Source organism: Schistocerca gregaria, chromosome 4 (genome assembly GCF_023897955.1).
Source record: "Schistocerca gregaria isolate iqSchGreg1 chromosome 4, iqSchGreg1.2, whole genome shotgun sequence".
Taxonomy (NCBI): Eukaryota; Metazoa; Arthropoda; class Insecta; order Orthoptera; family Acrididae; genus Schistocerca; species Schistocerca gregaria.
This window is the reverse complement of record NC_064923.1, coordinates 350,804,508-350,826,398: the sequence shown is the minus strand read 5'-3', so window position 1 is coordinate 350,826,398 and position 21,891 is coordinate 350,804,508. Positions and strand designations below refer to the sequence as shown.

General features: G+C 41.7%; 1 protein-coding gene across 1 annotated transcript in view; it reads left to right on the top strand.

The window, feature by feature from the left end:
* The window catches only part of LOC126266624 (ferrochelatase, mitochondrial), a 72,257-nt gene that overhangs the window by 32,828 nt on the left and 17,538 nt on the right, over window positions 1-21,891 (top strand). Inside the window, exons 5-7 of the mRNA XM_049970975.1 lie at window positions 685-786; window positions 11,472-11,637; window positions 19,715-19,871. Coding sequence (XP_049826932.1) covers window positions 685-786; window positions 11,472-11,637; window positions 19,715-19,871 — 425 coding nt within the window. The remainder of the gene's footprint in view (window positions 1-684; window positions 787-11,471; window positions 11,638-19,714; window positions 19,872-21,891) is intronic.

Below are 21,891 nucleotides of genomic sequence, written 5' to 3'. Positions count from 1 at the left end.
CCCCTACCCTGTTATGCCTCCCAACACGTCTCCTCCTTACTCCCGCCATCTATGCCAGACTGCTGCTCCTGTCAGGTGCATGTGATGTGTTCATAGTAGTTGTGTGTGTGGGGGGGGGGGGGGGGGGGATTTGAAGAAGAACGCCTTGTGGCCAAAAGCTTAAATGTATAGCAGTTTTATCATTGTCCCTGCCAGTGACTCAAAGTCTCCTCTATATGCTAAGTAGCAATCTATCATTTTCATAATACCATTATTATTCTATCCTAGATTTTCCATTGTTACAGATAAACAACAGCTGTATAATAAAAACTAAGGAGCCAGCAGCTTTTTTTGAAGTAGCAGCTTTATAACTAATTTACTCAATAAAATTTAGTGTAATGATAGTTTATTGTTAGTGTAGTATACAGATTAAGTTTATATGATGTCTTTGGCTCTTGTTAATGTATATCTGAACTTTTGCCACATCTCAGAAGTTTCTCCTTCTTTGTGGGATCCACAGATCATGAAGGAATGAATAATTTCATATGCCGGACTTAATCTATTATTCCTCTAACATTTACTTCGGAATATTTTGGTGTGTTCCACTGAGCATGAAGAATAGTTACAGCCACACTTATCTTAGTATTAACAGTCAATAATCTTAACCACGCATTCTGTAGCACCCTTCATTAATTCTATTTACAGTGACCAAGTGGAACGTGTTGTCATATTCTCCCAGTATCCACAATACAGCTGTGCTACAACAGGCTCCAGCTTCAATGCCATTTACAAATACTTTAAAGGAAGGTAAGTTTTACTTTTCTCATGTTTGTAAATGGAAATACATTACTTCTCATTACACCATTGGTAATTAGTGTGTGCATTAAAGGCAGTGTTTCACTGCATGGACTATAAGAAAGATGAGAAGATTTTTAACAAAATAAGAGACACTCTCACTGTCTTGTTGCTCTCCACTCTTTTAACTCAGTATGGACCAAACAGCAAGGCAGTACAGTCATAGATAAGATTTTTGCATTATTTTAAGAAGAAAAAATGCTGATAAATTTCTGAATTTAAATAGTTTCATTGTGGTTACATTCGTGTATAAGTAATCAAACACTGTGGATGTTAAGTAATAAATGAAGCATATGTGCTTTATAATCAGTGGAGAAGAAAGGGAGCAGTGAAATCTTCCTCATGACATAGAGTTCTAGCCAACCTTCTCCTTTGATGGAAGATTTGAGAAAAATTGTGAATGAAAAATTTCTAGAGATCAAACATTTCATTTCAAAGTTTGCACACATTTGTCTTGAGATTACAAGGCCTATTCATGATATAAACAGTCACACTGTTTTTAAAAAATGAGCTAAATAAGTAGTTTTAGTTTTGAGAGATAACAATACAGGCTGAGGAGTATAGAAAAAAAATGAAGCGATCATGTCACAAGATTGAAAGAAGGTAACTACCCAAAATAATAAAGAACTATTGACCAAAAGCAAAGAGACCATTAGGTAGACCAAGAAAGGGGTGGAGGCACCAGAAATGAAGATGTTTGCTTGCAATCTCTGTGTATAAATGGAAATGTCCTGACTGATTCAGTAGACTCATCATCACCCAGCCCAAACTGCAAAAGACAGAAACTTGAAAGTTGAAGAGGATGTTGGTCTTACACTATAACATCATTAAAGAAGGGATTTTTCATAATTCCATTCCTAAGGGGGTGAAATATGGGGCGCAAGGTTTTTTAAAAATATGTCACAAGTAAGACAATTTTGAAGTTAGAACTATGAAGATTGGCATTTGGTTTCTCGGTAAGGAATAAAAAAGATGTGTGTTACAGAATTTTTGGAAATTCAACCCCCTAAGGGGGAAAATAGTAAAGAAAGCTTTTTCAAAAATTAATCATTATTAAAGAACTAGTGCAATTATGAAAATTAGTATTTGATTTATCAGTTACCAATTCTTAAAAGAAGGTGTTTCCCGGGAGTGGAAAGACTTACCTTAAGGACACACACACACACACACACACACACACACACACACACACACATATCCATCCGACTCGACTTACTCTGCCCAAACTCTTTGCCTTTAAATATGTCTGCTTGTGTCTGTATATGTGGGGATGGATATGTGTGTGTGTGTGCGCGAGTGTATACTTGTCCTTTTTTCCCCTTAAGGTAAGTCTTTCCGCTCCCGGGATTGGAATTACTCCTTACCCTCTTCCTTAAAACCCACATCCTTTCGTGTTTCCCTCTCCTTCCCTCTTTCCTGAAGTAGCAACCGTTGGTTGCAAAAGCTTGAATTTTGTGTGTATGTTTGTGTTTGTTTTTGTATCTATTGACCAGCCAGCGCTTTTGTTTGGTAAGTCACATCAACTTTGTTTTTATATATAAGAAACTTCCACATGGGAAAAATATATTAAAAACAAAGATTCCAAGACTTACCAAGCGGGAAAGTGCCGGTAGATAGGCACAATAAAAAAAACACACAAACACACATAAAAATTTCGAGCTTTCGCAACCAGCGGTTGCTTCATTAGGAAAGAGGGAAGGAGAGGGAAAGACGAAAGGATGTGGGTTTTAAGGGAGAGGGTAAGGAGTCATTCCAATCCTGGGAGCGGAAAGACTTACCTTTGGGGGAAAAAAGGATAGGTATACACACACACACACACACACACACATAAGCAGACATATTTAAAGACAAAGAGTTTGGGCAGAGATGTCAGTCGAGGCGGAAGTGCAGAGGCAAAGATGATGTTGAATGACAGGTGAGATATGAGTGGCGGCAAATTGAAATTAACGGAGATTGAGGCCTGGTAGATAACAAGAAGAGAGGATATATTGAAGGGCAAGTTCCCATCTCCAGAGTTCAGATAAGTTGGTGTTAGTGGGAAGTATCCAGATAACCCGGATGGTGTAACACTGTGCCAAGATGTGCTGGCCGTGCACCAAGGCATGTTTAGCCACAGGGTGATCCTCATTACCAACAAACACTGTCTGCCTGTGTCCATTCGTATGAATGGACAGTTTGTTGCTGGTCATTCCCACATAGAAAGCATCACAGTGTAGGCAGGTCAGTTGGTAAATCACATGGGTGCTTTCACATGTGGCTCTTCCTTTGATCGTGTACACCTTCCGGGTTACAGGACTGGAGTAGGTGGTGGTGGGAGGGTGCATAGGACAGGTTTTACACCAGGGGCAGTTACAAGGGTAGGAGCCAGAGGTTAGGGAAGGTGGTTTGGGGATTTCATAGGGATGAACCAAGTGGTTACGAAGGTTAGGTGGACAGCGGAAAGACACTCTTGGTGGAGTGGGGAGGATTTCATGAAGGATGGATCTCATTTCAGTGCAGGATTTGAGAAAGTCGTATCCCTGCTGGAGAGCCACATTCAGAGTCTGATCCAGTCCCGGGAAGTATCCTGTCACAAGTGGGGCACTTTTGGGGTTCTTCTGTGAGAGATTCTGGGTTTGAGGGGATGCGGAAGTGGCTCTGGTTATTTGATTCTGTACCAGGTCGGGAGGGTAGTTGCGGGATGCGAAAGCTGTTTTCAGGTTGTTTGTGTAATGGTTCAGGGAGTCAAGACTGGAGCAGATTTGTTTGCCACGAAGGCCTAGGCTGTAGGGAAGGGACCGTTTGATATGGAATGGGTGGCAGCTATCATAATGGAGGTACTGTTGCTTGTTGGTGGGTTTGATGTGGATGGATGTGTGAAGCTGGCCATTGGACAGATGGAGGTCAACGTCAAGGAAAGTGGCATGGGATTTGGAGTAGGACCAGGTGAATCTGATGGAACCAAAGGAGTTGAGGTTGGAGAGGAAATTCTGGAGTTGTTCTTCACTGTGAGTCCAGATCATGAAGATGTCATCAATAAATCTGTACCAAACTTTGGGTTGGCAGGCTTGGGTAACCAAGAAGGCTTCCTCTAAGCGACCCATAAATAGGTTGGCATACGAGGGGGCCATCCTGGTACCCATGGCTGTTCCCTTTAATTGTTGGTATATCTGGCCTTCAAAAGTGAAGAAATTGTGGGTCAGGATGAAGTTGGTTAAGGTGATGAGGAAAGAGGTTTTAGGTAGGGTGGCAGGTGATCGGCATGAAAGGAAGTGCTCCATTGCAGCGAGGCCCTGGACGTGCGGGATATTTGTGTATAGGGAAGTGGCATCAATGGTTACAAGGATGGTTTCCGGGGTAACAGACTAGGTAAGGATTCCAGGCGTTCGAAAAAGTGGTTGGTGTCTTTGATGAAGGATGGGAGACTGCATGTAATGGGTTGAAGGTGTTGATCTACGTAGGCAGAGATACGTTCTGTGGGGGCTTGGTAACCAGCTACAATGGGGCGGCCGGGATGTTTGGGTTTGTGAATTTTAGGAAGTAGGTAGAAGGTAGGAGTGCGAGGTGTCGGTGGGGTCAGGAGTTTGATGGAGTCAGGTGAAAGGTTTTGTCGGGGGCCTAAAGTTCTGAGGATTCCTTGAAGCTCCGCCTAGACATCAGGAATGGGATTACCTTGGCAAACTTTGTATGTAGAGTTGTCTGAAAGCTGATGCAGTCCCTCAGCCACATACTCCCGACGATCAAGTACCACGGTCGTGGAACCCTTGTCAGCCGGAAGAATGATGATGGATCGGTCAGCTTTCAGATCACGAATAGCCTGGGCTTTGGCTGTGGTGATGTTGGGAGTAGGATTAAGGTTTTTCAAGAAAGATTGAGAGACAAGACTGGAAGTGAGAAATTCCTGGAAGGTTTGGAGAGGGTGATTTTGAGGAAGAGGAGGTGGGTCCCACTATGATGGAGGACGGAACTGTTCCAGGCAGGGTTCAATTTGGATAGTGTCTTGGGAGTTGGATCATTAGGAGTGGGATCAGGATTATGTTTTTTCGTGGCAAAGTGATATTTCCAGCAGAGACTACGAGTGTAGGACAGTAAATCTTTGACAAGGGCAGTTTGGTTGAATCTGGGAGTGGGGCTGAAGGTGAGGCCTTTGGATAAGACAGAGGTTTCGATTGGGAGAGAGGTTTGGAGGAAAGGTTAACTACTGAATTGGGGTGTTGTGGTTCCAGATTGTGTTGACTAGAATTTTGAGGTGTTGGGGGGAGTGGAGCTGGAAGTGGGAGATTGAGTAGATGGGAGAGACTAGGTCTGTGTGCAATGAGAGGAGGTTGAGGTTTGTTGGAGGGATTGTCGAGGGTGAGTGAGTTGCCTTTCCGGAGGTGGACTATCCAATAGAGATTGGATAGTTTTTTGAGGTGGAGGGTGGCATGCTGTTCTAATTTGCGGTTGGCCTGTAGGAGGATGCTATGAACAGCCGGTGTGGATGTGGGAGAGGAAAGATTGAGGACTTTGATTTGGGATAGGAGTTGATGGGTGTGTTCATTGGCCAAGTCGATGTATAGGTGAAGGATTAGGCGGGTGAGGGCTATGGATTGTGCAGTTTGGAACTGGTATAAGGACTGATGGAAAGAAGGATTGCAGCCAGAGATGGGAACTTTAAGTGTGAGGCCTTTGGGGGTAATGCCAAATGTCAGACAAGCCTGAGTAAATAAAATATGGGAGCGTAATCTGGCTAGGGTGAAGGCATGTTTGCGGAGGGAATGTAAATAAAATTTAATGGGGTCGTTGTGATGCTTTCTATGTGGAAATGACCAGCAACAAACTATCCATTCAGTTTGTGTGTTTCTTTTTATTGTGCCTATCTACCGGCACTTTCCTGCTTGGTAAGTCTTTTAAAACAATGATTCCATGACTTGAAAACAAAGATTCCAAGACTTACCAAGCGGGAAAGCGCCGGTAGATAGGCACAATAAAAAAAAAACAACAACACAAACACACACACAAAATTTCGAGGTTTCGCAACCCACGGTTGCTTCGTAAGGAAAGAGGGAAGGGGAGGGAAAGATGAAAGGATGTGAGTTTTAAGGGAGAGGGTAAGGAGTCATTCCAATCCCGGGAGCGGAAAGACTTAAAGGATAGGTATACTCTCGCGCGCGCGCACACACACACATATCCATTCACACATATACAGACACAAGCAGACATATTTAAAGGCAAAGAGTTTGGGCAGAGATGTCAGTTGAGGTGGAAGTGCAGAGGCAAAGATGATGTTGAATGACAGGTGAGGTATGAGTGGTGGAAACTTGAAATTAGTGGAGATTGAGGCCTGGTGGATTACGGGAAGAGAGGATATATTGAAGGGCAAGTTCCCATCTCCGGAGTTCGGATAGGTTGGTGTTAGTGGGAAATATCCAGATAACCCGGATGGTGTAACACTGTGCCGAGATGTGCTGGCCATGCACCAAGGCATGTTTAGCCACAGGGTGATCCTCATTACCAACAAACACTTCCGTCCACATCAAACCCACCAACAAGCAACAGTACCTCCATTATGACAGCTGCCACCCATTTCATATCAAACAGTCCCTTCCCTACAGCCTAGGCCTTCGTGGCAAACGAATCTGCTCCAGTTATGAATTCCTGAACCATTACACCAACAACCTGAAAACAGCTTTCGCATCCTGCAACTACCCTCCCGACCTGGTACATAAGCAAATAACCAGAGCCACTTCCTCATCCCCTCAAACCCAGAACCGCTCACAGAAGAACCTCAAAAGTGCCCCACTTGTGACAAGATACTTCCCGGGACTGGATCAGACTCTGAATGTGGCTCTCCAGCAGGGATACGACTTTCTCAAATCCTGCCCCGAAGTGAGATCCATCCTTCATGAAATCCTCCCCACTCCACCAAGAGTGTCTTTCCACCATCCACCTAACCTTCGTAACCTCTTGGTTCATCCCTATGTAATCCCCAAACCACCTTCCCTACCCTCTGGCTCCTACCCTTGTAACTACCCCCGGTGTAAAACCTGTCCCATGCACCCTCCCACCACCACCTACTCCAGTCCTGTAAACCGGAAGTTGTACCCGATCAAAGGCAGAGCCATGTGTGGAAGCACCCACGTGATTTACCAACTGACCTGCCTACACTGTGACGCTTTCTATGTGGGAATGACCAGCAACAAACTGTCCATTCGCATGAATGGACACAGGCAGACAGTGTTTGTTGGTAATGAGGATCACCCTGTGGCTAAACATGCCTTGGTGCTCGGCCAGCACATCTTGGCACAGTCTTACACCGTCCAGGTTATCTGGATACTTCTCACTAACACCAACATATCCGAACTCTGGAGATGGGAACTTGCCCTTCAATATATCCTCTCTTCCTGTTATCCACCAGGCCTCAATCTCCGCTAATTTCAAGTTGCCGCCACTCATACCTCACCTGTCATTCAACAACATCTTTGCCTCTGCACTTCCGCCTCAACTGACATCTCTGCCCAAACTCTTTGCCTTTAAACATGTCTGCTTGTGTCTGTATATGTGTGGATGGAGATATGTGTGTGTGTGTGTGTGTGTGTGTGTGTGTGTGTGTGTGTGTGTGTGTGTGTGCGCGCGCGAGTGTATACCTATCTTTTTTCCCCCCTAAGGTAAGTCTTTCCACTCCCGGGATTGGAATGACTCCTTACCTTCTCCCTTAAAACCCACATCCTTTCGTCTTTCCCTCTCCTTCCCTCTTTCCTAACGTTGCAACAGTGGGTTGCGAAAGCTCGAAATTTTTATGTGTGTTTGTGTGGTTTTTTTAATTGTGCCTATCTACCAGCGCTTTCCCTCTTGGTAAGTCATGAAATCTTTGTTTTTAATATATTTTTCCCATGTGGAATATTTCTTTCTATATATAAACTGTGCTGACCATATAGTCTATGCAAATGAAGCAGTGGGCACTAAGGTAGCAATTTTTGAGAAAATTTCTAATGGGGCAGTTGATTTACATGTATTAACAACACTCATTCCATTCACCACCACTACCACAACCACCTACCACCATGGTATTGGAGTCTGGGATGGTCAGACACTGACCCAAACTTGTTACTGCTGAAGTAAATGTTTTTGCCATCAAGGCTGTTTTTTAATCCATTTTTAAAGCTAAGCTAGTAGATTCATATAACAAATGAGTGTAACAGCAAAACTCTAACAGATGAGGAATCAAGATGAATGAAATTGATCCAAAGTCGAAGATTTATAAGTGTCTGCTAATCCATTTACAACAGTTAAGAAGTGGCTGACCGAGTGCAAAAATGATCTGCATAAAAAACATTTCAATCATTAAGAAAGTGCTGTGCATGGTATGAACAACCGACGTAACTGAAGGAAAATAGTAGTACATATACATGAAGAACTAAATATAAGATGAGTGTCATATTTCTTGACTGCTGACAAAATGCAATTTTGAGGATGGGGAGGGTAATGAAACCCTGCCCCCAAAAATGCAAAGCTTATGTCACCTGTCAGTGTTTTGCAGGGTGCAGAGGCGATTCTTTTGATTGGTTACATTGCAAGGGGTCAAACAATAATTGCAAATTACTACACAAGTCTTCTTGTCCAACAGGGTGTAAAAATACATGAGAAAACCTGTTTTATAAAAAGGAGAAAATAAAATTGCCCTGGGACAATGAAGTGGTGGATAAAGTGCGTTAGCTATGGGAAAAACTGAGAGATCTGACTAGGAGTTAGTAGCAGATATAACACTTTTTGACTTACTCTTATTTCCACAAAGAAATTTGTGGCTGAAAAATATTTTGAATCTAAAGAAGAAGTCATTTAAACTGTTGTTGAGGGTTTTGCAGACATTCCACGATCGTGCTTCACTAAATGAAACTAGCCAATAAAATACTGGATAACATGCATTGAACTAAAATGGAACTGCATTTAAAAATAAATGGAATTTTTAGGTTAGGAGACTATTTTACTGATGGGCTGATAAATATTCTCCTTGTCCTCATATCTGTCATGGTGGCCATTTCTTTCGAGCAATATAATATACGCATGCTTTAGAAACCTGTTTACTAACCATTGAGTACAACAAAAGCTTTGTAGACTATGATGTGAAATGATACTTAAAAAATTAAATGTAAGAGAATATAAAAGTTGCATAACATTTGAGTTGAGAAATGAGCTTTCAAAGCTTTTCACAATCGTCATTGTCAGAAACTGATTGTCAGCACCAATGTATGGTTTATATATAGCAGTGATTTATTATTGGTGGACTGATAAGCCAGGAAATGGAAAGCTAAGAAAGTACAACTTTCCCCTATCCACCAGGCCATAATTTTGGGGTGGAAGCTGAATGGACGTTGTCTCCATTAACATCACTTTCCTTTGAAAGCAAGTTCATACTTTCGGTTTTTATATAGGCCCAGCCTCTGACTATGCTAAAATTTTATTTACCATTTCTATTAAATTTGCTAGTGCACATCTGAATTTTATTAGAGAGTTCAGTTAAGATTAGTGAGAATACAAAATCTTCATTTTGTTTAAGCAAATTTAATGTCCTTTTGTGATATTATGTTCTGCTATTACTCTTTTATTGCATTTTAACTCAAAGATAACACAGTTAATGCACTTAAAATTATATTTGGATGGTGCCACAAAACTCTTCAGTCCATATGAGTACAGCAAATAAATTCTGATCTATGTCATGGAAAATTTTTGGGACCATTTTATATATTGTATTTAACAGGATTTGCTACAATAGTTTTGGAAAATTTTGAAAACTCATATTGCTGGGTCAAGTAAACAAGGTTGATCCTCTGTACAGAATATTGCATCCCTGCTTTCCATTTAGTCAGTTACATTTAACATAACAAATAACACATGAGGAGACATTATGCACATGTGAATGGTACAGGGTGACAATTGTTGAACTATATGAAATAAAATCGTCATAACTTCTGAACGGTTAGCATTAAAATGTTTAAACTGCACAGTTGGCTACAGGTGGGAATTAGTGTGCACTGTATGGGTTGGTCTAGCAATGAAGCCCACTGTCGTTTGGATAAGTTCATCAATAAACAGAGTTGGCACATTTGGGGGACTTATAATCTGCATTTCATGATCAAGAAGTCTCTTCACTCTCAGCAGGTGACTGTGTGGTGTGCAATGTCCAGTCATGGTATAATGGGTGCTATATTCCTTGATGGCATGGTGACTACCAAAAGGCACGTGAAGGTTTTGGAAGATGATTTCATCCCCATTATCCAAAGTGACCCTGATTTCGAAAAGATGTGATTCATACAAGATGTAGCTCGACCCCATCAAAGCAGGAGAGTGTTTGATGTCCTGGTGGAGCACTTTAGAGACACCATTCTGGCTCTTGGGTACCTGGACGCCATTGATATGGGCCTCGATTGGCTGCCATATTATCTGGATGCAAACACATGTGACTTCTTTTTGTGGAGCTGTATTTAAAGACAAGATGTACATCAATAACTCCAAAACAATTGCTGAGCTGAAAACAGCCATTCAGGAGGTCATCGACAGCATCAATTTCCGATACTTCAGCAGGTCATGCAGAATTTTGCTATTCATCTGCGCCACATCATCGCCAATGATGGCAGGCATATCGAACATGTCATAACCTAAATCTGAATATGTGTAGTGATATTTACGTGTTGAATAAAGTGTGTGCATGCCGTATTTTGTAACTAATTTACATTTTTTTTCGTATACTTCAGTAATTGTCACTCTGTATTTGCTGCTTTTCAATATTTCGATGAATTACTTTTCCATAACACAACTGCACCTAAAGTGATATCTTATGGAGTAAATCATGTTGGAATCGTTATTACATAATTCACAGCTTGTAAATCCAAAGGAAAAAGGGTACAGTTCTTCTGGGAAATAGGCCATGTGAGAATACATAAAAGTCTTTTATTTGATGCAACAGCAAGCAAGACTTGAAAGAAAGAAAGTGTCGTGCTACAAATTGCCATTGCTATATACATTGTCACTTCACTGTCTTTGGAAAAGACAGTAAAATCTTGCACTTTTGACCTAAAGATGTAAATGGTCTTCCCTATTTTTAGAGATGGTGGTACACTGACATGTTGCTTTCTCTTACAAGTAAATACACCCAGCATTCTCTCTCCTGGTGATATTCCAGTTACTTTATCCATTTTGGTCCCATTAAAATGTTGTGCTTTCCATGACAAGAAAAAGAAACTGAAAGAATGTAATTATTAACTGTAGTCGCCTAGCACAGCATTAGCTGTTCTTCCACTATGCATTACACTTGAGAATGAATTGCTACATTATCACTGTATTGTTGAAGCTTTTGAGGGATGGATCTTCTGCTTCAGCATATTTATTATGTTTCAAAATAATTTTGTTACATTTTGGGTTATTGAACATATTTTTGAGACTACTTCATAAAGACCTCAGCACAGTTGTATAAAAAAAATTAAAAAAAAACACACTTTCTTATTGAGTAGTGTCCTGTCTTGCTATTATAAGATACGGTTTGACAAAACAAGAAGCATTACATATGATATATAAAGCTGTATTTCTTAAACTTCTTTGTATCAAAATATTATGGTCACTTTCAACGTATGGAGTTATTGAATAAATTCAGTATCCTTACATTTATGGAACTTCCTTTTCAGGCCATTAAGGAAAGGCTGTCAATGGAGTGTGATAGATCGCTGGCCAACTCATCCACTGTTAGTTAAGACAGTTGCTGAAAGAATTCGCACCGAGTTACGAGAATTTTCTCCTGATGAACAAAAAAATGTGATGATTTTATTTTCAGCACATTCTCTTCCACTTAAGGTAATGCAACATTTGCACCATATAGCTGTGTTTCCAGATTTCAGTGTATTAATCAAGAAGGAGAAGCTTCTGTGATATTAAATAAATCAAAGCATACATAAACAAAAAGGAAGAAACTCAGAAACTTAATCAGTATATTTATTAACAAAAAACTATCAGTATACCAAAATAAACAGTCAGTACACCATATTCATAGAGGGACTAAAATCTGGAGGATGCAATGTACTAATGACAGTCAGCTGGTTGTGGAACTAAATACTATCAAGTGGAAGCAGGGACATGAAAAAAGAAGTGGATCAGATAGGGCTACTATCAGAAAATGTCTTTTGCTATTGAGGTGCAGAACAAGGGGTGGGTTTTATCAGTAATAACAAAATTAAAGATGAAATTTTTCTTTTTGAAGAAAACTTGGACAGAATAGCAAGAATATTAAAAATAATGTAAAAGATGCTTGTTGGCAAAGGAAGTAATAAAGGTAACAGTTAACATGTAGTTGAGTCATTGGTAGTTACATAAACAGGACTAAGAGTGTAGCTGATAATTTTTAATGAATCTTTCTTTGGAGACACCAGGACATTTTTAAAACACATGCATGCATACACGCAGGTACACCTGCACTGCTACATTGCACTGTCACTATGACTTAAAGGTTTGTATTGAGTGGAGTGAGCGAGGGGAGAGATTGTGTGCAGCGTGTTGGAGGGAAGGATGATTAACAACTGGAACGAAGGGGTAACAATTGCACAGGAAAGAAATTGGCCCCAGTGAGATGTGTCTGATCCCACCAACATAGATTACAACTCATTATTCGTCTACCTGCTTACCAGACTGCCAGGTTTCAGTTCAACATTATTTAAACATTAAATTACCTCATTTCCCCTGATCTATGCAGTCCTCTTCCACACATGGTTTTCTATCATTGTTTCGTGATATTTACATGCCAATAATACAAACAGGGAAATGTTTTTGACCATATAATTGTCTTGATCTGTAGCTTTTATGACATCATGTGAGAAAAACATGAATTACTTTTCAAATGGCTTATGTTTTTGAAATCCATGCTATTGGTCATAAAGGAAGTTATTCTGTTTAACACACCTCAGTACAAAGATTTTACAAGAGTTTAATGTTGATGATTTTGGATGGTTGTTTCGTTAGTCACTTCTGCTACATGCTTTGTAGATGGGTATGGCTTGTGCTTCATCCAGCCACTGTGCATAATTCTTAGTATGAGGAATCTACAGTATGTTACAGTTGAAGGGAAGCTAACTCGTCTGCAAATTATTTGCAGAACCCGATGAGTATTCCATCAGGCCCTACAGCTTTGTTCAGTTTTAGCAATTTTAGTTGTTTATCAGAACCACTGACACCAAAGTCTGTATTACTCATCTTTGTAGTGAGATGAGAATTAAAATTCACCAGAATGCTTGTCTCTTCGTTAGTAAATGATTATTTCAAAATAGAGTTCTGCTTTTACTTTTCTATCCCCAATTCTTATTTCTTTGTCGTGCATGGGTGTCTGGACAGTAACTACGGTACCACCGACAGCCCATACATGTGACTGAAGTTTCTTTCAGTTTTGTGAGAGCTCTTTCGAGAAGATACTGCTACAATAGTTATTGAATGCTTTATGCATAGTCTTTTGACATCCAAATGCATTTCATTCAGCAACTCCATATTTATAGCCCTATCCATTGTAGTACACCTATTGTGCAGTGGTTGCTGTTTCTTTACAGAGTCAATAATGTGAGGGTCTTTCTGTGAGAATGGGAGAAAATGTTTCTTCCACCATTACAGAATGACACCATAAATTGTTTATTTCTATTCTTCCAGGCATGATTTCAAAATCTCCTCTTGTGAGTATTTTTCTTCCGTAATCAACAAACACTGATCCCATTGCACATTCTGTCTTTTTGTATGAAGAATTTTATCCAGGATGTTACTTATGAAATGCTTACTATCTTACAAATCTAGTTAACCTTAATGCTGTAGCTGTCCAACACAATACCAAGAATTTCATCAATCATTTCCTCAGAAGAAATCTTAATTGGGTGCCAAATAGGCTGTGCTTGTTTGTTCCTTTATAAGCAGTACTGAACTCTGATGTAGAGCCCAGTGAACTGTCTTCGCATCTGTCTGAATCTGGGCCTCAGTCCATAATTTTATATGAAGCTTATTTATTTCTGCATAGTAGATTGTTTGTACAAAACATAATACTGACCATTTAGGGCCACAGCCAACTAATACATTTTTGTTTCATCTGTACTGAAGTTACAACAAAATTAAACAATGGAAAGTCCAGGATGCAATAACAACATTATGGAAAGGATACGTTGCCAATCACCACAAGAGGAGGCACAGAGTCGCAGATAGGCACAATGAAACAGAATGCTATAAATGGTCAGCTTTCACATTACATAGTCTGAAATCTGAACATTTAAAGCAATCTTTTCCATTGTGCCTGTCTGTGACTCAATGCCTTCTCTATGTAGTATCCTTTCCGTATTGAAGTTTCAACAAAATTGTCACAAGAATAGCTTTTACCCAACAGTTAACAGAACTGGACAATTCTATTGAACTCACCAGTCCACACTCATACACTCCTGGAAATTGAAACAAGAACACCGTGAATTCATTGTCCCAGGAAGGGGAAACTTTATTGACACATTCCTGGGGTCAGATACATCACATGATCACACTGACAGAACCACAGGCACATTGACACAGGCAACAGAGCATGCACAATGTCGGCACTAGTACAGTGTATATCCACCTTTCGCAGCAATGCAGGCTGCTATTCTCTCATGGAGACGATCGTAGAGATGCTGGATGTAGTCCTGTGGAACGGCTTGCCATGCCATTTCCACCTGGCGCCTCAGTTGGACCAGCGTTCGTGCTGGACGTGCAGACCGCGTGAGACGACGCTTCATACAGTCCCAAACATGCTCAATGGGGGACAGATCCGAAGATATTGCTGGCCAGGGTAGTTGACTTATACCTTCTAGAGCACGTTGGGTGGTATGGGATACATGCGGACGTGCATTGTCCTGTTGGAACAGCAAGTTCCCTTGCCAGTCTAGGAATGGTAGAACGATGGGTTCGATGACGGTTTGGATGTACCGTGCACTATTCAGTGTCCCCTCGACGATCACCTGAGGTGTACGGCCAGTGTAGGAGATCGCTCCCCACACCATGATGCCGGGTGTTGGCCCTGTGTGCCTCGATCGTATGCAGTCCTGATTGTGGCGCTCACCTGCACGGCGCCAAACACGCATACGACCATCATTGGCACCAAGGCAGAAGCGACTCTCATCGCTGAAGACGACACGTCTCCATTCGTCCCTCCATTCACGCCTGTCGCGACACCACTGGAGGCGGGCTGCACGATATTGGGGCGTGAGCGGAAGACGGCCTAACGATGTGCGGGACCGTAGCCCAACTTCATGGAGACGGTTGCGAATGGTCCTCGCCGATACCCCAGGAGCAACAGTGTCCCTAATTTGCTGGGAAGTGGCGGTGCGGTCCCCTACGGCACTGCGTAGGATCCTACGGTCTTGGCGTGCATCCGTGCGTCGCTGCGGTCTGGTCCCAGGTCGACGGGCACGTGCACCTTCCGCCGACCACTGGTGACAACATCGATGTACTGTGGAGACCTCACGCCCCACGTGTTGAGCAATTCGGCGATATGTCCACCCGGCCTCCCGCATGCCCACTATACGCCCTCGCTCAAAGTCCGTCAACTGCACATACGGTTCACGTCCACACTGTCGCGGCATGCTACCAGTGTTAAAGACTGCGATGGAGCTCCGTATGCCACAGAAAACTGGCTGACACTGACGGCGGCGGTGCACAAATGCTGCGCAGCTAGCGCCATTCGACGGCCAACACCGCGGTTCCTGGTGTGTCCGCTGTGTCGTGCGTGTGATCATTGCTTGTACAGCCCTCTCGCAGTGTCCGGAGCAAGTATGGTGGGTCTGACACACCGGTGTCAATGTGTTCTTTTTTCCATTTCCAGGAGTGTATTTTATAACATGCCGTTTTCATACTATAAAACACAATGAAAAAGCTCAGACTTTGTTTGCAGTAAGAAATGCAAGCATAGTTAATTATTTTTTTCTGTTTTCTCATGAATGAATTTTTATCAGTTTGAACATTAACATACATGTGTTAATAACACTTTCATTATTTCTAGTGCTAGTGTGTTATGACTTGCATCTTCTAATCTTATGTTTTATTCTGCTCTTCTCATAAGCTGATGATATGTATAGGGGGTGTCGCCTGACAAAGATGTTACAGTTTATTGTAAAGATTCTGTGTGTATAACATTGTCTGTATCACTGCCTATTATATAAATAGTTCTTATACCTGTTTGTTTTTTCTTTTCCATTTCTGATTAACACTGAAACATTATTAGGTAATATTTTCCATTTGACATGAATGTACCACTATGCAACCACAGGCATGATAACTAAATCATGCCATGTTGTGGTATTTAATTCAGATACATCTGATTATTATTCTAGGGCTGAAATTGAGATGGTACAGTTGTTAAGAAAGTAGATGCACAATCAGTAGAAACAATGTTAAAATTCCCATCCCCTACCCTAGATTTGGTATCTTCAAATCACTTGAGCAAGTGTTGGTACATTCCCTTTGAAAAGGGCGTGACCAGTTTCATTGTTCATTCCAGTCTTGAGCTTCATCTGTAATGACCTCATTTTTGTTGATACATTAAACCTTAATCTTCTTTCCTTGCTTCATTCCTAGGGCTGAGAAAGGTTTTACAAAAGTATAGGGTGCTCATAAATTACTTATACAAAAAGTAACCTTCAGTTGTGAAAAAGGTAAACAATGGATAGAAATGTTTGATACAGCTCTGAATGCAGTACCACATCAAATTTTATTTACAAATGTTCAATGTGGTTACCTTTTTAAATGCAACATATGTCCCATCTGAAATCAGTTTCCTGCTAAATCCTATGAAGCAAGCCTTGATATATGGTGGCAACTGCTTGCATAATCTGTTGTCGCAGCTCATTAACTAACATTGTTAGTCAGAAATAAAACTTGAAGATATACTGAATTCAGTGCTGTATCAAACATTTCTGTAAAATCAAACAGTGGAAAATCCAGGATGGACTGTAACAATATTATGAAATGGAAAGTTGCTACTCACCGCGTAACGGAGACGCTGAGTCGCAGATAGGCCCAACAAAAAGACTCTCACAATCAAAGCTTTCAGCCATTAAGGCATTCATCAACAATAGATCTCTCTCTCTCTCTCTCTCTCTCTCTCTCTCTCTCTCTCACACACACACACACACACACACACACACACACACACACACACACACACAAATGCAAATGGACAGTGAAGTACTGCAGGTGAGATGGTGGGCAGGGGAGGGGGCAGGGGACTAGCGGAAAAGGGGAGAAACACAAAGACTGGGTGTGATGGTGGAATGATGGCTGCGTAGTTCTTGAGTGGGAATAGGGAAGTGGCTGTATGGGTGAGGACAGTGACTAGAGAAGGTTGAGGCCAGGAGGGTTGCGGGAATGTAGGATGTATTGCAGGGAAAGTTACCACCTACGCAATTCAGAAAAGCTGGTGTTGGTGCCAGGTGGCACAGGCTGTAAAGCAGTCATTAAAATGAAGAATGTTGTGTTGCCCAACATGCTCAGCAAATGGGTGGCCTAGCTGTTTCTTGGCAAACTCTGTCAGTGTCCATTCATGTGAACAGACACCTTATTGGGTGTCATGCTAATATAGAATAAAGTACAGTTGTTGCAGCTTAGCTTGTAGACCACATGACTGGTTTCACAGGTAGCCCTGCCTTTGTTGGGATAGGTGATGTTAGTGACCGGACTGAAGTAGGTGGTGGTGGGAGTATGTATGGGACAGGTCTTGCATCTACACTCCTGGAAATTGAAATAAGAACACCGTGAATTCATTGTCCCAGGAAGGGGAAACTTTATTGACACATTCCTGGGGTCAGATACATCACATGATCACACTGACAGAACCACAGGCACATAGACACAGGCAACAGAGCATGCACAATGTCGGCACTAGTACAGTATATATCTACCTTTCGCAGCAATGCAGGCTGCTATTCTCCCATGGAGACGATCGTAGAGATGCTGGATGTAGTCCTGTGGAACGGCTTGCCATGCCATTTCCACCTGGCACCTCAGTAGGACCAGCGTTCGTGCTGGACGTGTAGCCCACGTGAGACGACGCTTCATCCAGTCCCAAACATGCTCAATGGGGGACAGATCAGGAGATCTTGCTGGCCAGGGTAGTTGACTTACACCTTCTAGAGCACGTTGGGTGGCACGGAATACATGCGGACGTGCGTTGTCCTGTTGGAACAGCAAGTTCCCTTGCCGGTCTAGGAATGGTAGAACGATGGGTTCGATGACGGTTTGGATGTACCGTGCACTATTCAGTGTCCCCTTGACGATCACCTGAGGTGTACGGCCAGTGTAGGAGATCGCTCCCCACACCATGACGCCGGGTGTTGGCCCTGTGTGCCTCGGTCGTATGCAGTCCTGATTGTGGCGCTCACCTGCACGGCGCCAAACACGCATACGACCATTATTGGCACCAAGGCAGAAGCGACTCTCATCGCTGAAGACGACACGTCTCCATTCGTCCCTCCATTCACGCCTGTCGCGACACCACTGGAGGCGGGCTGCACGATGTTGGGCCGTGAGTGGAAGACGGCCTAACGGTGTGCGGGAACGTAGCCCAGCTTCATGGAGACGGTTGCGAATGGTCCTCGCCAATACCCCAGGAGCAACAGTGTCCCTAATTTGTAGGGAAGTGGCGATGCGGTCCCCTACGGCACTGCGTAGGATCCTACGGTCTTGGCGTGCATCCGTGCGTCGCTGCGGTCCGGTCCCAGGTCGACGGGCACGTGCACCTTCCGCCGACCACTGGCGACAACATCGATGTACTGTGGAGACCTCACGCCCCACATGTTGAGCAATTTGGCGGTACGTCCACCCGGCCTCCCGCATGCCCACTATACGCCTTCGCTCAAAGTCAGTCAACTGCACATACGGTTCACGTCCACGCTGTCGCAGCATGCTACCAGTGTTAAAGACTGCGATGGAGCTCCGTATGCCACAGAAAACTGGCTGACACTGACGGCGGCGGTGCACAAATGCTGCGCAGCTAGCGCCATTCGACGGCCAACACCACGGTTCCTGGTGTGTCCGCTGTGCCATGCGTGTGATCATTGTTTGTACAGCCCTCTCACAGTGTCCGGAGCAAGTATGGTGGGTCTGACACACCGGTGTCAATGTGTTCTTTTTTCCATTTCCAGGAGTGTAGATCTGTTGCAGGGGTACGAGCCATGAGTTAAGGCATTGGGGGCAGGAGATGTGTAAGGATGGATGAGTACATTCTGTAGCTTCGGTGGACTGCGGAATACCACTGTGGGAGTGGTGGGAAGGATAGTCAGGAGGACATTTCTCATTTCAGGGCATGATGAGAGGTAATCAAAACTGGGGTGGAGAATTCAATTCAGTTGTTCCAGTCCTCGGTGGTACTGAGTTATGAGAGGAATGCTCCTCTGTGGCTGGACGGTGGGACTTTGGGAGGTGGTGGGAGACTGGAAAGATAAGGCGTGGGAGATTTCTGTAAGTTATTTACCCTTCTCACAATTAAAGCCTACTTTTGTGTAACTAATTTATAAATATCTTGTGCTTTGACCATAGCAAATGAGAAAGAGGAAACATATCTTGACCAACAGATTGTATGCCAGTGTCCTGGGGTATATCCAAAAGCTCTAGTGTCTCACAGAAAGACTGTTAGTAGACAGTTGTCCAGTGGATAAAAACTTTATGCCTATTGTGTTGCCCACATTGTGTTATTTGAAATTCATTAAGAAATGTTTTAGATTGGTGCAAGTGAAAAAAGTTTTATAGTTTATGTACTGAACTACTCTTAGAGTTCATCCAATTTAGGTGACTCACATCTCTGTAACTCAACGATCCCAAAGCTTTGACAACAGCATTATTGGTATTCCAACAAAGACAAAATGAAAAGTTTTCTTTCCTAATGTTGTAGGCTGTGAACCGCGGAGATCCATATCCATCAGAAGTTGGTGCAACTGTACAAGCTGTTATGAATGAACTGGGTTACTGCAACCCTTTTAATTTGGTATGGCAGTCCAAAGTTGGACCATTGCCATGGCTTGCACCATTTACTGATGATGCTCTAAAAGGTAACAATATTTTTAAGTATAACTAAGTTCACCATCGTTTCAAATGGGTAACATGTAATATTTTAGATGTTGTAAAGGAAATGATCTTTCCAAACTGATAGTGAAATTCACTTGATAGCCAATTAACTTTAATATATTTAATCTGGACTACATCAGTGACTTATTTAATCTTAACTACCTAACTTTCATTACTTGGCATTGATCGGTACACTTCTGGAATTCAGCACTGACAAGTATGTTTTTCTCTTAAAGATTAAAAGACATAAAAAATTGTTGAATGTGTGACTAATCCACATAGCTTAAGAAACGTCAGAATATCATTTTTATTTGTCTGATAATATACATTTCTTAAATTATACTTAAAATTTGTGACCAAATTTCAAAATACAACACCATTATCATCTAGGCTGATTGTGTTGTTGCAAAGGGCATCAAGAGGTATTGTTATAAATTACTTTAAGAGTGGCTGAAACCTGACAATAGAGTTTAGATGCATAAGCAGCATAACATTATCAGACTATTTCACTTGAGGTGTGCTCAATAAAAGAATACTGATTTGTTATCATTTTTTTAGCAGAGAAAATGAAAATATAAAGAAACTTACAGAAGAATAATGATTTTCTATGGGGATGTGTGTTTGTCAAAGCAGCAAGGGGGAAAACAGACGAGGAATTAATGCTCCTTATCTAAGCCAAAGATTTATGCAAAACCTGCCACGGTGATGGCCAGTTGCTCAGTGATATTGAATTAAACTGAAGCAATAAAACATTCATCATAGTCCAGTACACCACAGTACAAAGTCTCTGCAAGTTGTATGTTGTTGGGATGTCGTAACTGGGCGTTACAATCAATTCAGCTCAAACATCCATGGCAGCAGAAAATGTATTTCTACTACGGTTCACTAAATAGGGAGCAGGGTCCGTACACACACTAGTCACCGGCAGCTGGTGCTCATTTTCATTGGCGGGGCCCAGAAAAAAGTTAATAAACTTTATAACAGAATAGCTCTGAATATTTTTATATAACTTCCATTTATGTCTTATGGCTTTAAAAAGATTAGAAAAATTGTAAGTATGGTAATTATATACTTATAAATGTGTGCCTAACTCAAAAAATACTATACGTAATAACAACATTTTTATGTGTAATTTTGTAGTTGGCTGATGTACACCTAACCTCCTTGATTTCTAGCTTCTCTTCATACTTAGTACAGTAAAGGGTATTTTTAGCAGACATTCTACTTTATTTATTTTAGAAAGAATGCAAGAATCTACAAGTTTCAGTGACATTGCTTCACAATGGAACACTGACAGATGGGCCCATTTGCAATTTGCAACATGTCCCCCATGAATGGCAATAGAGTTGGGGGGAGGAGGTTAGAATGCGGGAGTAAACATGCATAATTTTGGTTATGTGTCAACAGTGCATGTTATTCATATGGCTGCTGGCTATGCAGCTAGCCCATTTCAACAATGTAGTTGTTACTGTTACTTCTCTACTGTATTGTAGGACCTCAAAGGTTAGCCACTGGATGTTGAAGTAAATAATATGCTATTTAATGGTAGGCTTCCTATTTTTGCCAATTCAGCCAACTAAGGAGTGGAGTGAAGCTGTTTAAGCTAGAGTGCTTCAAAATATTGACAGAATAATAAGTGAAACGGGAAATATATATGACATATAACACATCATGTCAACTCAGTTTAATTTTGTGCCAGGAAACTGTTATTTTGAGATAAGTGCAGCCAAAAATAACATAAACATCGATGCAGCAGAGCTAATTAATGAAATAGCTGGTTTTAAATTCCAGTAGAAAGAACTGATGAAGAGCAAAAAACGGACTGCCATTTGGATATTTTGAATTTATTTTGTTTCTGATGCACATGTTACGAGATGCTGATGCAAACTTCGAAATAACATTGAGGATATGTATGACAGTTATCTAAATTCAATACATAAAGGGAGGTGAAATATAATAGTCACCTGAGACTGGAATGTGATTGTAAGGGAAGGAATAGAAGAA